This window comes from Ceratotherium simum, chromosome 24 (genome assembly GCF_057802395.1).
Source record: "Ceratotherium simum simum isolate JZ-2026a chromosome 24, ASM5780239v1, whole genome shotgun sequence".
NCBI classification, from domain to species: domain Eukaryota; kingdom Metazoa; phylum Chordata; class Mammalia; order Perissodactyla; family Rhinocerotidae; genus Ceratotherium; species Ceratotherium simum.
Window position 1 is genome coordinate 13,504,656 of NC_141923.1, and position 16,090 is coordinate 13,520,745.

The 16,090-nt window shown below is 37.0% G+C and overlaps 1 protein-coding gene across 2 annotated transcripts in view; it reads right to left on the reverse strand.

Moving 5' to 3' along the window:
• Positions 1-10,465: 10,465 nt before the first annotated feature.
• Positions 10,466-16,090, reverse strand: part of CPSF2 (cleavage and polyadenylation specific factor 2) — a 34,580-nt gene continuing 28,955 nt past the window's right edge. The window contains exons 14-17 of one of the 2 annotated variants that reach the window (XR_015556122.1): positions 15,716-16,015; positions 14,108-14,242; positions 13,393-13,726; positions 10,466-12,612 (exon numbers count right to left, since the gene is read on the reverse strand). Coding sequence is in view for 1 of the 2 variants with exons in the window: in XM_087448036.1 (XP_087304162.1) it covers positions 13,634-13,726; positions 14,108-14,242; positions 15,716-16,015 (528 nt within the window). In the remaining variant the exon portion in view is untranslated. Of the gene's footprint in view, positions 13,727-14,107; positions 14,243-15,715; positions 16,016-16,090 lie in introns of both variants that reach the window. The other variant, XM_087448036.1, reaches the window with a different exon arrangement.

Genomic DNA, 16,090 nt, shown 5'->3' on the forward strand with positions numbered 1-16,090 from the left:
CATAAACATCTTTCCAGGTCAGTAAGGAGTATCTATCTATAATCAAAATTATTTTTTAAAATAGGTGCTAAATATTCCACAATGTGGATATCCCGTAATCAACTCCACTACTCCCTATACGTGGATGTTCAGTGTCAATTAGGTTTGCTATTGCAAAAAATGCAGTAATATAGTGCCTAGCCCAGTGCCTGTGGTATAGAAAAACCAAATGTCAGGCTCCCTCCCTTCCTTAGCTTTTGGTACCTTCCCAGCCAGAAAGGGAATTAGAACAGAAGTCGAGATTTGCAACTGCGAAGACCCACTAATCATTTTGTACATCTCTACTTCCTGAGTTCACAGGTTTTCCTTAGTTTCTGAATTTGTATTTGACACTAGTCTTTTCCCTACTTTATTTCAAAGGTGGAGATCTCAAAATGTTAAATCTGTCTAGAGCAGCTCTAACAGCAGCAGAAAAACACTCCAAAAGTGGGACAGGTGAAGCAGCAGCGTGCTGCAGAAACATTTAGAACAAGGGAAATATCGCGTGATTCCGGATTAAACACCAGCTTTAACTAAGACAACCACTGTTTCTATTTTGACATGGTGGCGAGGAAAGCAAGTTGAAGCTCTGGGAATAAACAGACCCTGGAGTTTCAACCCAGTGGACAGAGGAACACAGAGGTTTCCTTCTCTGAAAGATAGGAAATACCCGTGTCTTACTTGTTTTATGAAAGCCTTCACATCCTTACAATCCATTCAACTGATTCCTTCCTCTTTCCTGAACACCTATTTGTTGCCACACTGGGATAGGTCTACAATCGTAGTCACTCTTTTGAAGTCTTTAATCCATCCTAGTCCAAGAGTGTGGACTTTGGAACACTCAGAAATCTGGATTCGTACCCTGGCTACAGCTCTTACTCACTAGTGACTGACAGCGGGAGAAATCCTTAGCTTCAGTCTTCACTGCCTCATCTATAAAGTGAGGGTAACTTTTAGGTCTGGGTAGGCTGCTGTGAGGGTTAAATAAAAGTAATGCAGGGCACATACGTGATATATAGTAAGTGGTAACAGTCCTCTTCATTCTGGGTCAGCAACTAAATAGAAACACAGATCCTTTTCTGCCCTAGTGTATTAAAGTGTATCTCTATCATTACAATTTATTTCTGCTGTCCTTCATCGATTTCCTTAGGATTGCCAATAGAAGTTAATCCTTTCTGAGTGCTTGAGAGCTAAATATGCTAATATCGGCCTCACTTTTCAGGAAACCAAAGTCATGGAATGAAGAATTCACCCAATGAACATGATCTAATCTATGCAGAAATAGAAGTATAATGATGTACACCTGAAATTTTTACAAGGTTATAAACCAATGTTACTGCAATAAACAAAAAATTAAAAAAATAAAATAAAAACAAACAAACAAACAAAAGAATTCACTCAAGACTTAAGCATTGGTGCTTCTTGGGGTGGCCACTGGAGGCTGCTGTCTGTGGGTGAGTTTTATACAGTTGCCACAGTAGCTCTGCTTTTTTCCTACTGTGAAACATATTTTTAATAATTACTATCAATAAGGCAATGAGAAGAGTGACAGTTCTAACAAACCTTTTAAAAAAATTTGTTCTGTCTCCCCTGGGATGGTCAGGATCAAATGTAGTCTCAAAAGTTTTGAGAGAGAAACCTTCTCTGAAAAAAAAAAGGCAGCAAGAGAAAGAAAAAATAAACGTAGATAATTTGCATATAAGATGCTGGCACTGGAAGCAAATTCATGGAACAGTTATGTTTGGGGGTGGGTGGTGGGTAGATTACTGATGCTCTCATTTAGTTGTTGAATGTGGAAGACTTAACTCCTCTTCTCCAAAGAAAGAGGGCTACTGCACATGGAGTACATAAAGCCAGGTTCCTCCCTGCTGGGAACCTGAAGAACACCGCAACTTTCCTGATAGTCAGCTTCCTGGATGCATTTAGTGATCGTTAGCTCATTTCTTTGTAAGGTACTCTCTTTTCCAAAAATGAGCCCTATTGCATACTCCAGCCTATATCTTTAGTTCCTGTTTGCTATGGTTTCTAGGTCATTCAACAAGCTGGTTACTCTCCTCTGGACCTAACTCAGATATTAATGTCCTTAAAAAGTGGTATTTAGGCTGCTTGCAACTATGTGCTAGTATTAATATCACCATGATGCATGACTTTATGAATAAATCTGTCTACATTTCAGATTACAGAGAAAAATTGGAAACTACCCAACAATTGGGAAGTGCTAAATAAATAATGATACAGCCATATGATAGATTATTTGTAGTCATTAAAAGATGTTTATAAACATGGGAAAATTTTCTCTAATGGCACAATGAAAAATTGTATACATATCAATTACATAAACATTTCATTGAAAAAAGATGGAAATAGGCCAAAATGATAAAAGTGCTACATTTAGTATAGGGCTTTTCCCTGTTTCTTTATGCTTTTCTATACCCTCTAAATTTTCTATAACATGCACGTATTACTTATTAGAGTAGAAAGTAAAAAAAAGGGGGGGAGGAAGAGGGAGAAAAATGTTTACTGAATGAAGGGCTCTAAGCAAGATCTAACCAGTAGAATGAAGCAGGACCATCACCATCTTTATTTTAAACAGTCTATTAGCAATTAGAGAGTCCATTAGTCTATTAGTAATGTGGCTCTAAGTCATTACCTTTTCTGGTAGCCATCTTTATACTCAGTTTATAGTCCAATAAAATGCTTTTTTTTAAACCTAGAATTCTATGCTTTTCTCCATTACACATTTGTGCCTTTCGTTTAGCAAGACAGGTGAAATTTCATTTTCTTAGATTTTGCCCATTGTCCAAATCATTGTGCAAACTGTCAGGATCTCTGTAGGCACCAATTCTGTACTCTCATACAAGAGATGCTTCCTCCAGTGGCAGGTCACTTGCAAATTTTCTTAACCTATCACCAATATCCCCAACTAGAAAATTTATAAAAATGTCAAATAAGGTAAGATGAGGGCAGAATCCACTAATTCAGACTGGCACATATCCATCAGTGAGCTTTTGGAAATAGCTTTATAAGGGGTGGAAACCCACTTGACTAAATCCTAACCCAACCCCCATCTCTCCCTCTTATCCACGAAGATTTTACAGGAAGGTGTTAGATGGCTTTTTGGATTCAATACATAAGCATTCCTGGATAAATATGTTCCAAGATTCTCAGGCAGCCTGTGGATTTTCTCATTTTTGACCAAGGGATGCCTTTCTATAATTCTATGGAGAATAAAATCAGCAATAAAGACAAGAAAAGATTCAGTATCTCTATATTAATGCATTATCACTTTGACCAAACCAGAAGGTTTGCTGCATTTAAATGTCTTAGAAAATGTCTGAAGATTAAAATGTCTTAGATCTACATTAGGTCATATGGTGTAAATTCTACTGTTATTTAGAGGAAACAGTAATACATTAGAAGTTACTTTAAAGGATTCTAGAAACTAAAAGGATAAATATTAGAGCACCTTTTTATAGGTCAAGCAGTACAGTAAAAGAATACAATTCACTACTGATGAGCTGTGTGACTTTCAATAAGCCACTTAGACCCCGAGAGCCAGTTTCTGTATTTGAAAAAACACAGGTGATACCCAGCCTTTAGGGTTGTAATAAAGAGCAAATAAGGCGATGTATATGAAAGTAGCACTACATAATTGCTAATATGTATTGAGGTGTTTACTATGTCCAGACACTCCAAGTGCTGTGCATGGTTCATATCACTGCGACTCTCAGAAGTCGTACCATTACCATCCCCATATATTTGAAGTACTAAGATAGAAAGTAACTGGCCCAATCAACACAGGAAGTGGTGGCCTTAGCATCTGAAGCCCTTGACTCCAGAGCCTGTGCTCTTAGCATACGTCCTACAGAGTGGATATTTGTTGTTTTTGCCTCCCAGTATCCATTCTTCTAGCTTGTGGTAAAAGCCCCTCAAATTCTTGTGGTGAAGTCTCACTACTTGTGTCTAATCTTGGTAAGACTGACAATCAAGGTGCCCATCTCTCTAGCCATAGAGTCAGCATATAAGAAAAGCCAGGCCAATGATGGATTTCCCTCATGACTCTGTATATTGAGGGACCCAAACTGTAGCTGATTGCTTTTCTTAGTGGTGCCCTGAAAGACTGTCGAGCCTGCTGCCTGGATCCCCAGAGCTACCTGGGGTTACTGTCCCAATAAACGCCCTTTTTTCCTAAGTTAGCCAGAGACGATTTGTTTTGCTCAAAATTAAAGAACTCTGATAATATATCAAAACCAATATAAGTACACACTGCAATGCCTGTGATGTATGAGAACTGGGGGACTAATGAGAGACCATAAGCTTCAGTTTCTTCATCTGTAAAATGGGGTAATAACAGTGCCTTTTCTGCCCACAATCGTTATAATTAAATGAGACAATGCATGTAAAGTACTTGGCACAGTATTTGGTACATAGAAAATACTCCAATGTCAGCTACTATTGCAAGGGGCTCAATTATGTTTTAGTAAAAAAGGACTTGAGCAATTACTCCCATTAGGGGAACCAAATCCCTAAAAAGAAAATAATTATGGTGATAGACTCCATTTTCCCACAGGTAGGAATAAGTTCGAATAATTATTATACAGGTTCCCACATTTGTTACATAACTGGACTCCATCCCAAGCTTACAAAGTAATCATTTGTCCAGGGGGCATGAGATTATTCCTCCCACTGCAACTTGTTAAGATAGAAGAATAACTGACTGTTTAATAAAAGAACACCTCAGCACTCAGTGTAGTGAACTTGGTCCTGACATTCCTAAAACTTAAAAGTTAAGGGGGTGGATGATCCAAATGATGAACTGACAGTTAAAGTTTTTTGCAAGGACAGTTATAAAATAATATTAACACAGAACTTAAGATCTTTAACTGCTAGTGTGTTTTAGCGTAGACAGCATTTGAACTGCGATCACTACTGTGTGGTATCCTCTCACCAGACCCATTACTCCCCTCAAGACTGGGTTTCCACCTCCTTCCTTTCCACACCCTCCTCCACTAACCCCGCTCCACAGCGATCATTACTTTGTCTGGCTTAACTATAGAGTAGAAAGTAATGAGGAAAATATCGTAACAAAATAACCAAGACAAACAGACAAAGATTATACAGTCCCATTCAAAGCAGAAACCTGGGGAATCTGTGCTTATTTCACCATGGCTAGACCACTCTGTAAATTGGAATGCAACGTCTGCTGTGGCATTGCCACCTGAGCCAAAGGCGCCTTCTTTAAAATACCCACTATGGGGTTCAATTGGCAGGTGCTGCCATGGATTGGGGAATGGGAGGAAACGCAACCCTTGCAGCAGCCATGCGCAGGGGCTTGCAGCAAAGTAGCCAGGCCCATGGTCAAGAGACTGGTTAATCACAGGGGAAATGAACAAATAAGTGAATTTACTGAGATTATGGGAGCCCTGTTTTTTACTATGGGGTAAAGGAGGTACAAATATGGAAAGTGGGAAGACTAGAATAAATCTTTTGGAGTAGAAGCGGAATTGGAGATTGGTGTGAAATTGTGGTTTTTAAGATATATAGATGGATGGATGAGGAAACAAGCATAGATGTATATATTTCCTAACTGTCCGCTGAGAGGACCTAGTAGCAATGACCACACAGTGGCAATGAGCACAACCTGGCACCCAGATCTTGGTTCTAAATGCCATTCTCCACCAAAGGAAACAGAACTGTTTGGAGAAATGGCTGATCCCAGGACTGGGGTAGGGAAAATACAAGATGGAAGCTGGAACATCTTGAAACGTACCTGAAAGTAAGGAAGTGCTCAAAGAACCATGGGCATGTGCAGCCATTACGGAAAACAGTTGGAAGTTCCTCGAAAAATGAAAAATAGAATTATCATATGACCCAACAATCTCACTGGATATATATCCAAAAGAATTGAAAGTAGGATCTTGAAGAGATATTTGCCCACCCATGTTCATCGCAGCCTGATTCACAATAGCAAAGTGGTGGCAGCGACCCAAACGTCCATCAACAGATGAATGGATAAAGAAAATGTGGTATAGCCATACAATGAAATATTATGCAGCCTTAAAAAGGAAGAAAATCCTGTCACATGCTACAACATGGATGAACCTCGAGGATATTATGCTAAGTGAAATAAGCCAGTCACAAAAGAACAAATACTGTATGATTCCATTCATGATCTAAAGTAGACAAAATCATAGAAACAGAAAGTAGAAAGGTACTAAGGCCTGGGGCAGGGGGAGGAATTAGTGTTTAGTGGGTATGGAGTTTCAGTATTACAAGATGAAAAAGTTCTAGAGATCTGTTGCATGACATCATGAATATACTTAACACTACTGAACTGCACACTTAAAAATGGTTAAGATGGTAAATTTAATGTTATGTGCTTTTTTACCACAAGTAAAAAAAAAAGGAACCTGATGACATGTGAAAAGAACACAGAAGCCACCCTGAAAGTGCCCCCACTAGTCAAATCCAGGACAACTGGAGCATCAAAATAAATCACGACAGTTTGCAGATTATAAAACAGAATCCACGTTCCATACTAATATGAATAATGAATAAATAAATAAATGGGGGAGAAGAGCAAGTGTTTCCACTAGCATGCCAATTAAATGTGGATGCAAAAGTATAATTAGAAAATCACCATTTGGCAATAACTGATTCAGATAAGAATCATCAAAGGATGCTAAAACTAGAGGATAAAAATTCATAAAGAACAGGATATTGATATAGTCTCAAAGGAGCACCCCACAAAATATTTATTCCTCACTAATTAGTAAGTACAAAATACTTATTAACTTCACAGTGGAGAAACCTTGCAGACATAACCAATTGTTAAAAATTAACATCACTAGTAATGGGAAAAATTGACACAATGTGCCTCCTGATACAATGCAGAGAAGAACACAGCATCACTTCTCTGGTATCCCCATCAAAAATTCATAACCTTAACCTAATCATGAGGAAACATCAGACAAACCCAAAGTAAGGGTCATTCTACAAAGAAACTGGCCGGCACTCTTCAGAAATGGCAAGGTCATAAAAAAACAAGGAAAAACTGAGGAAGTGCTCCAGATTGAGGAAGACTGAAGAAAAAACATAAATAAATGTATGCATCATCCTGGACTAGATCCTGGACCAAAAGGAAAGGATTATTATAAGGACATTTTTGCGGTACTTGGTAACATTTGAATGGGGTTTGCGGATCAAATGGTGGAATTTTGGCCGGCCCCATGGCTTAGTGGTTAAGTGCGCGCACTCCGCTGCTGGCGGCCCGGGTTCGGATCCCGGGCACGCACCGTAGCACCGCTTCTCCGGCCATGCTGAGGCCGCGACCCACATGCAGCAACTGGAAGGATGTGCAGCTATGACATACAACTATCTACCGGGGCTTTGGGGTAAAAATAAATAAATAAAATTATTAAAAAAAATAAATAAACAGTGGAATTTTTTCAATGTTTGGTTTCCCGATTTTGATGGAAGTACTGTAGTTATGCAGGAGAGTCCTTGTCTTTAAAAAAACTACACACAAAAGCATTTAGGGCTAATGGGACATCATAACTGCAACTTAGTAGCAAACAATTTAAAAAAAAATAATACATGTATATATAGATAGAGTGATAAGGTAAATACGGTAAAATGTCAACATAGAAGAATCTAGGGGAAGGCTATACAGGATCTTTTAAACTATTCTTGTAACTTTTCTGCCCATTTAAAATTATTCCAAAATAAGAAGTTAAAAAAATAAGACACATGCAAGTGGTCTTTTAGCTATTAGGAATTTATTACACTGGTTTTTATACTACTAGAAAAATCTCTGCTTAATGGCTTCATTATCTCAGGTAAAACTATCTAAAAGAATAGTTGAAATAGATGTGAAAGAAGCTTTTCTTAATGGGCAATAATATAGCTATAAAATTCTGCTTAATAGTTAAAAATGCACAATGTTCTAAATCGTCCTCATTAAGCATACTTCTTTCTTCCTGCAATAGTTTGTTGCCTTGAAAAAATCACATACATGAGATATGGAAAAACCTTGAGACTTTGAATCCTGTACATTTAGGGTAATTTTTTTTCTTGTAACTGATAAAGGATTTACACAATCTCATTAGAGACTTACATCCTTTGATATATAAACATGAAATTTAATCTGAACTATGACCTCTGGGTGATGTTGAAAATGAAGGTATCTTTATGATTTCTGTTATATTCCATTACTTTTATTTTAATTATAGTTTGATATTAAACAGATAATTTTTTAATATAAAAAATCTCCTATGGTAGCAAATGTCTGTCCATAGAAGAAGGATTTTTTAATCTTTTTTTCTTGTCATTTAGAGTCAGGTGGTAATGTCATTTTGGGCCAAGACCACAATGTGTTTCTAAAATAATTTACATTTCTCATAAGCTTGGTAAATGAATCCGAAGAGAAATGAGAGCTCCAAAAATATTTAAAACAAGGACAACAGCAGCACCTTTGGAATAAAAACAGTTTCCTACAGAGATTTGTTTAAGGATTTCACTAGTTTTGAATGTAAAATTAGTAGTGTCTTTTTAAAAAAATATAACAATTGTGTCAATGGAAAAAAAGGAGATACATACAATAAATTGGATATTGAACATTAAAATCAACAAAACCTCAGAAAATGAGATAGTAAGTCCTATGAATCCTTTGTATATTCTCCACTTGAGATTCTCCCTCGGTATCAAAAATTTGAGTAGGATCCATGGAATCCATTAACAATTTCACAAAAGAAGCACATACACTTTTGGTTCTCTTCAACTACGGTGAAGAGGGTTTTAAAACTCTCCAAACTTCTATTTTGCTCCTTGAAATCACATTTTGACTTCAAGAACTAAAATGAAATGGGCCTGAGTAATGAATGAAAAGCACCAAAATATAGAATTGTGTGTGCACATAGGGGATGGGGGGGCGGGGAGATGAAAAGGAGAGAGAGGCAGAGATACTCTCACTTCCAGCAAAGTCCTGGGTTTTTAATTATTTTGGTACTTTCTCACAAATACAACTGAGGTGGTTAAAGTGAGAGAAAAGCAAAAGAAGGAAAAAACTCTTTCCCTGACCTGTGCCCAGGTAGGCAGATCTGAATGTTCCTCTAGTTGCCGTTGCATCTTTACTTACACATTCATTCTACAGTTATCGAACAGCTGAATAAAAAATGGGGTTGGGGATGGCAGGGAACAACCACCACCAAAACAAACAAACAATTAACCTGTCAATCACTGAATTACTAACCACTATTTACATCCTTTGACTTAGGTGGTAACCAGTTCCATCCATATCTAAAGGACAATAACCTTGTGATAATACTCTACAACTTACAACAGAAGAAAAGCACAGCAAGTGACATTTACCCTTTCTTCCCCCACCTTTACTGGTCATCACATAGAATGAAAATCAATCTCTCTCAGCACGCTATTGTCCTAAGCAACGATTGACTGGCAGGTGCTGTTCTTAGAGCAGATAAACTGAACATATTCCTAAGCAAGGTGAATGGAAACTAAGGAACTGAAGCAGCACAGCAGTGCAGAAAAAACGTTGAAATTTACAGCTTAAAATCTCAGAATGTTATGGCTGAGAGGGACTGTACAATTCATCTAGTTCAATGCACTGATCTCAGGATTGAATGAATGGACTCTGTAAGGCTGGGTTCCAATTCCAATTTTGTCTCTGACCAGCTATGTGGTCCTCAAGCAAATCCCTTCCCTTCCATAGGCCCATCCATTCAATACTAAAATAAGTGTGTTGAACCAGATCAATTCTACAGTCCCTCTCAGTCATAACATTCTAAGATTTTAAGCTGTAAATTTCAACTACTTTTCTTATTCCTAGGGCTTTTTTGCAGAAATTAATAAGCTGATTCTAAAATTCATATGAAAATGCAAGGGAACCAGAACAGCCAAAACAATCTTCCAAGAGAACAAAGTTGGAGGACTCACATTTGCCAACTTAAAACCTTAATACAAACCTACAGTAATCAAGACATCGTGGTACTGGCATAAGGATAGATATATAGATCAATGAAATAGAGTGGAGAGTCCAAGAACAAACTCATACATTTATGGGCAACTGATTTTCAACAAAGGTGGCAGGAAAATTTGATGAGGAAATAGTCTTTTCAACAAATGAGCTGGGACAACTGGATATCCACGTGCAAAAGAATGAAATTGGACCCCTACCTCACACCATATACAAAAATTAACTCAAAACAGATCAAAGAAAAATATAAGAGCTAAAACTATAAAACTCTTAGGAAATATATAGGTATAAATCTCTGCGACCTTGGATGAAGCAATGGTTTCTAAGATGTGACACCAATAGCACATGGAACCAAAGAAAAAAACAGATAAATTAGATTTCATCAAAATAAAAACTTTTGTGCTTCAAAGGACACTATCAAGAAAGTGAAAAAAAACACAGAATGGGAGAAAATATTTGCAAATAATATATCTGATAAGGGTTTAGTATTCAGACTATACAAAAAACTCTTATAATTTAACAATAAAAAGATAAATAACCCAATTAAAACATAGGCAAAGGATCTGAATAGACATTTCTCCAAAGAAGATATACAAATGGCCAGTAAGGATAGAAAAGATGCTCAATATCATTAGTCATTAGGGAAATGTAAATCAAAACTACAATGAGATACCTCTTCACACACACTAGGATGACAAAATTAAAAAAGATAGTAACAAATGTTGTCAAGGACATAGAGAAATTGGAATCCTCATCACTGCTGGTGGGAATGTAAAATGGTGCAGCCACTTTGGAAGACAGTCTGGCAGTGTCTCAAAAGGTTACACAGAGTTATCACGTGATCCAGCAATTCTACTCTTAGGTATATCCCCAAGAAAACTGCAAATATACATCCATACAAAAAACTTGTACACAAATGTTCATAGCAGCATTATCCGTAATAGCCAAAAAGTGGAAACAACCCCAATGTCCATCAACTGACGAATGGATAAACATAATGTGGTATATCCACACAACAGAATATTATTCAGCCATTAAAAGGATACTGATACATGCTACAACATCAAAGAACCTTGAAAATATAATGCTAAGTGAAGGAAGTCAGACACAAAAGGCCACACATTGTATCATTCCACTTTTATGAAACACCCAGAATAGGCAAATTCATAGAGACAGAAAATAGATTACCGGTTGCCTGAGGCTGGGGAGAAGGGAGAATGAGAAGTGACTGCTAATGGGTATAGTATTTCTTTTTGGGGTGATGAAAATGTTCTGGAATCAGATAGTGGTAATGGTTGCACAACTCTGTAAATATACTAAAAACCAATGAATTGTACACTTTAAAAGAGTGAATTTTATGGTATGTGAACTGTATCTTAAATTTTTAAAAAGGCAAATGGCCCTCCTTAGAAAATTCATTTCTAATTTCTAATTTCATTTCTAAAATTCCTCACCTGTTTCAGACCACCTACTGGTTCATGAAAATGTAGAAAAGTTTGCAATGATATTTGACATTTCTAATCCCACTGCCACAAATACTACAGTGAAATTTCTTTTTAGCCAAATTATTTATAGATATCAACTGATGGTTCACTTGTATTTATTTTGCTTCTAAACAATAAAGATCTGAAAGTTCCTCTGAGCTCATGATTTATCTCACAGTCCTTTTTTAAATTTATATTTTTCTTAAGTAAGTGAGACTAAACAAATGTCTTCCATTTTAGAAATTTTAGTAATACTGTCATCTAGAAACAGGTAAAAGTATTGCTCCTGCAATGACATTAGTTAGCACAGCCATCTTCAAGCAGTACTTTAAAATTTAATTCCTCTTCATAGGACAATAAAAAGGCTAAGCAGGAAATGGTTTTTCAATATTAGTAGTGCAATGTAATATGTCTAACTAGATGCTTTAAGCCATGAAACAAACGCAGACTTTCTTTCCCCTGGAATATAAATAGGATTCTAGGCTTATGCTGTTCAGTAATAAGAGTTTGAGTGAAATTTTTTCAAAGCTCTACAAAGAAAACATACTATTTATCTTCATCTTCTGTAACATTGTTTTGTATATCTGGTTTTCAGTATCAGGAGGCTGTAAACTTTGCATTAGCACTATAATCCACAATAAAAGCTTCATAAACATTTGAAATAGAATGAAATATTAATTCTAGTCTGGTAACACTGACTTGTACTATACATAGTTCCATAAGTTAAAAAAGAAGATCCTTCTAAAAATGCTAAGTGTAAAGAGGAGGGCTTAAATACTTAAGAAATAAACATCAAGGTCTGCCATGATTAAGCTACATCAAGAGATTACAATAGGACAACACGATTTCTCATTTTTAAGTTCAGCGAAAATTGCAAACACAAGTGGTTTACATTGTATCAGGGCTGCTAGCCCCAAGAAAGACATGAACACAGAAAGGGTGACCTGGGGCCGGCCCTGTGGCTTGGTGGTTAAGTGCGCGCGCTGCAATGCTGGTGGCCCGGGTTCGGATCCCGGGTGCGCATCGAGGCACCACTTCTCCATCCATCCTGAGGCCGAGTCCCACATACAGCAACTGGAAGGATCTGCAGCTATGACATGCAACTATCTACTGGGGCTTTGGAGGGAAAAAATAAAATAAATAAAATCTTTAAAAAAAAAAAAAAAAAAGAAAGGGTGACCTTATCTAACTTCAGTATTATTTTTGTAATAATGTGTATAAAATCCAACCACCGCTTTGGCAATGTTAGGAGAGAGCAAGCCTAAGAGATGAAAATATTTACATCTTTTAATTAAATTATACTGTTACCTTATAAAAAAATGTGAGGTTCAACATTTGTTTCCTTAAAAACAGAGCACTAAACAGTTTCCAATACAGCAAGCTAGCTGATAGTTAAGATGTGTCTAAAACGTATGCAGAACACTTAAGACTATAATACATCAAGGAGTTCTTTTGAATTATGTATATCCAAATGACGGTGTTTTAATTCAAACTGAACAACAACAAAATCTTGATAAAACGAGAAACAAAAATTGATTTCTGAACCAAATGTGTACCATCTCATACTAGAGTGAATCACTGGGAAATACAGGCATGGAGTAGATACGCTCCACGTGAAGACAACTGCATATCAGAGTTCAAAAGAAGAGTTATAGCACATACTCTTTGTTTTTTGTTTTTTAAATAGGCCTCAAAAAACCGTTTTATCAGTTTTTTTTTAATAGCACATCTTTTCTAAATAATTCTCACTTTTCATTCAGAAAATGTAAGAAACAGTTTGCAAGAACTCATGCAAACATGTTTCTCTAAGGCCATGAACTGGTTTGCTAAGTTGCATTGTCTGTTTCAAGTAAAAAGCCCTTCTAGAATAAGGGGTCTGTAAAGGAAACCACTCACCTTCAACTCTCGGGCCTGCACACTTGTTAGGATCTCTATCACTCTGAAAGCCAAAAGATAGAATGCTCATTCGAGCATTAGCAAAATGGTCTCTGTTTACATTTTTAAAAAGGTAATGCATGTGAAGTTTTTCTGGCAATTCCTTTTGTGTGTTAGAAAACAAAAAAGCAAAAGCTTAGAATACGATAAGATTCCTTTTTTCTTAGAAAGGTCAAACAAATACTTCTTGACATCACGTCCTTTACACAATGGCATACTGTTCGTATAAAAGGTCTCTTATCCTATAAAAATCTTGACAAAGGCAGCCTTCTAATCCAATGCGTCCAGTTTCCGTCTAGAAACCAAGAAAAAAAATAAGTGCTTTTCAGTACATTTTCTATCCGTTGATATGCAGACATAATAATCAAAATATATTAACTAGATTACTTTATGATTGGTCCAGAAATGGGTTGCTCTGATTCACAGAATATGGATATAATAGTCAAGTCATGAATTTTACAGACATATAAATGTCAGAGGATTGAAATAATAAAAATTTACAATAAAATTTTATATCATTTCCTTGAGTCACTTTTGAAAGTCTTCAAGGTCATCATTATGAATATAAATTACTGATCTCCAGTTTGTGAAATTACCAATCAAGAATTGCAGAATTCAAAATGAGAAAACATCAGAAGCGTTTGTTCAATTCAGCCCTTATTAAAAACACACTTACTCTACGGACGGCTACTTGATTGTTGCAAACAAGTACACCCCCTACAAATTCAGCCTGAATCCCCTCCCGCAGAAGAACTTGTTTGAAGTCTGATAGTCGTGGTTCGTTCATAAAAACTGACTGATGTCCAGGAACCTTAGATAAGGTTAAAGGGGAAAGAATAACTTCAGATAAAACACCAGACACATAGTTGTACTGAATAAAGTGCAATAACACACGATCTCTAAGATATTTTCTATTATTCCCTGAAGTCCTGTGACAGATCATTTCAAGACTGTAAATCACATTCCAAGTTGCTATTCTGAATGTTACCTCATTATTTAACATTACAAAGCCCTTCACATTTTCTGAATGTTTCACAATCAGTGTATTAGTCATGCCTCATAATAAGAGAGAGACGTTTGGTAATGTTACGCTCTTCACTCTCCCACTTGCCTGAGGGGGTCAACTAGAGTGCCAGGAGGCAGAACTGAACCAAAAATTCATTTCCCAGATCTAGTCCTTTGCTTAGTTCAGAGGATAATTCTCTCCTGATCCCATTTTCACTTTCCCTCCCCCACTGAGAGCGAAGGCAATGGATGCCATGGGTTTTAGAATCAGAAAGGCAAATGGTTCAACCTAATGCTGCTACTCTGAAATTGGTTTGAAGACTGCTAGCTTTAACTCAGAAAGAAAAAGATCTAATTCCTCTCTCCATTTCAAGAGTAGTACTGGAGAATCCAATGACAGAGGCTGTCTCTCTATTCTTGATTGCATAGAAACGCTAAGGACACCACTTGACATACATGCAGGACTCTTAAAATACAGTTTTAATATTGCTGTAAGTTAATTACCCGAAATCTTTGCTAATTAACTAGACAGCTCTTGAGAACATATAAATACTAGACTAGAATTATATCTATACTTAAAAGATTTCTAACTATATCAAAACCAAAAGTGATTTAAACTGAACTGGCTACAAAAATGGAGTGCAAGAGTATGACGTTTGTGGAAAACTAGAAATCGCCTGATTGGAAGCAGGCAGGTGATTCTTACACTCATCAAACTTAATATTTAAAAATCCATACTGAGAAAACAAATCATGAGACAATTATGCATCTTAAAAGATTTTCTAAAGGTTTCCTTTAAATTGTTATCATTCCCTAGCCCTATGGGATACATGCACACACACATGCTCGTGGATGCACACACACAAACATACCATAAGTAACCTTTCTAAAAACTGGAAAATCGGGGCCAGCACAGTGGCACAAGCGGTTAAGTGCACACGCTCTGCTGCAGCAGCCCGGGGTTTGCCGGTTCGGATCCCGGGCGTGCACTGACACACTGCTTGTCAAGCCATGCTGTGGCATCGTCCCATATAAAGTGGAGGAAGATGGGCACGGATGTTAGCCCAGGGCCAGTCTTCCTCAGCAAAAAAAGAGGAGGATTGGCAGACATTAGCTCAGGGCCGATCTTCCTCACAAAAATAAAATAAAAAAATAAATAAAAATAAAAACGCAAGAATCAGTCTACACGTGACACATATTTTAAATGGTTGAAAACATAATAGGGAAATTAAAGGACGACAATTAGGGAAGAGACAGAAGCAGCAGGTGCTTTTTTTACCTCATGAGGTGGTAAGGGTTCCAAAGTTGGAATGATCTCACTTTCTTCACCTGTTTCTTTCTCATCATCTCCAAACAGACTTTTCATGGCCTTCTGCTGTGCTATGACGCTGGAATCTGAAGGAGCGTCCACTTGCATTTCTGAGTCTTCTCCATCATCCTTTAGTTCTCCTTCTTCTAAAATAACTCCTGTGTCCACTTTGGAAACTCTCATGTCTAAGACACCATCTATCCAAGCTAATTCAGCATCTTTTGCCTTACAAAACTGAAGGGAACTAACAAGTGAGTCTTTCAATCTCACCTAGATATGATGCAAAGGAGAGGGAGAGAAATAAAACCCACAGAGTATAAATTAACAATTAAATATAACCTATTA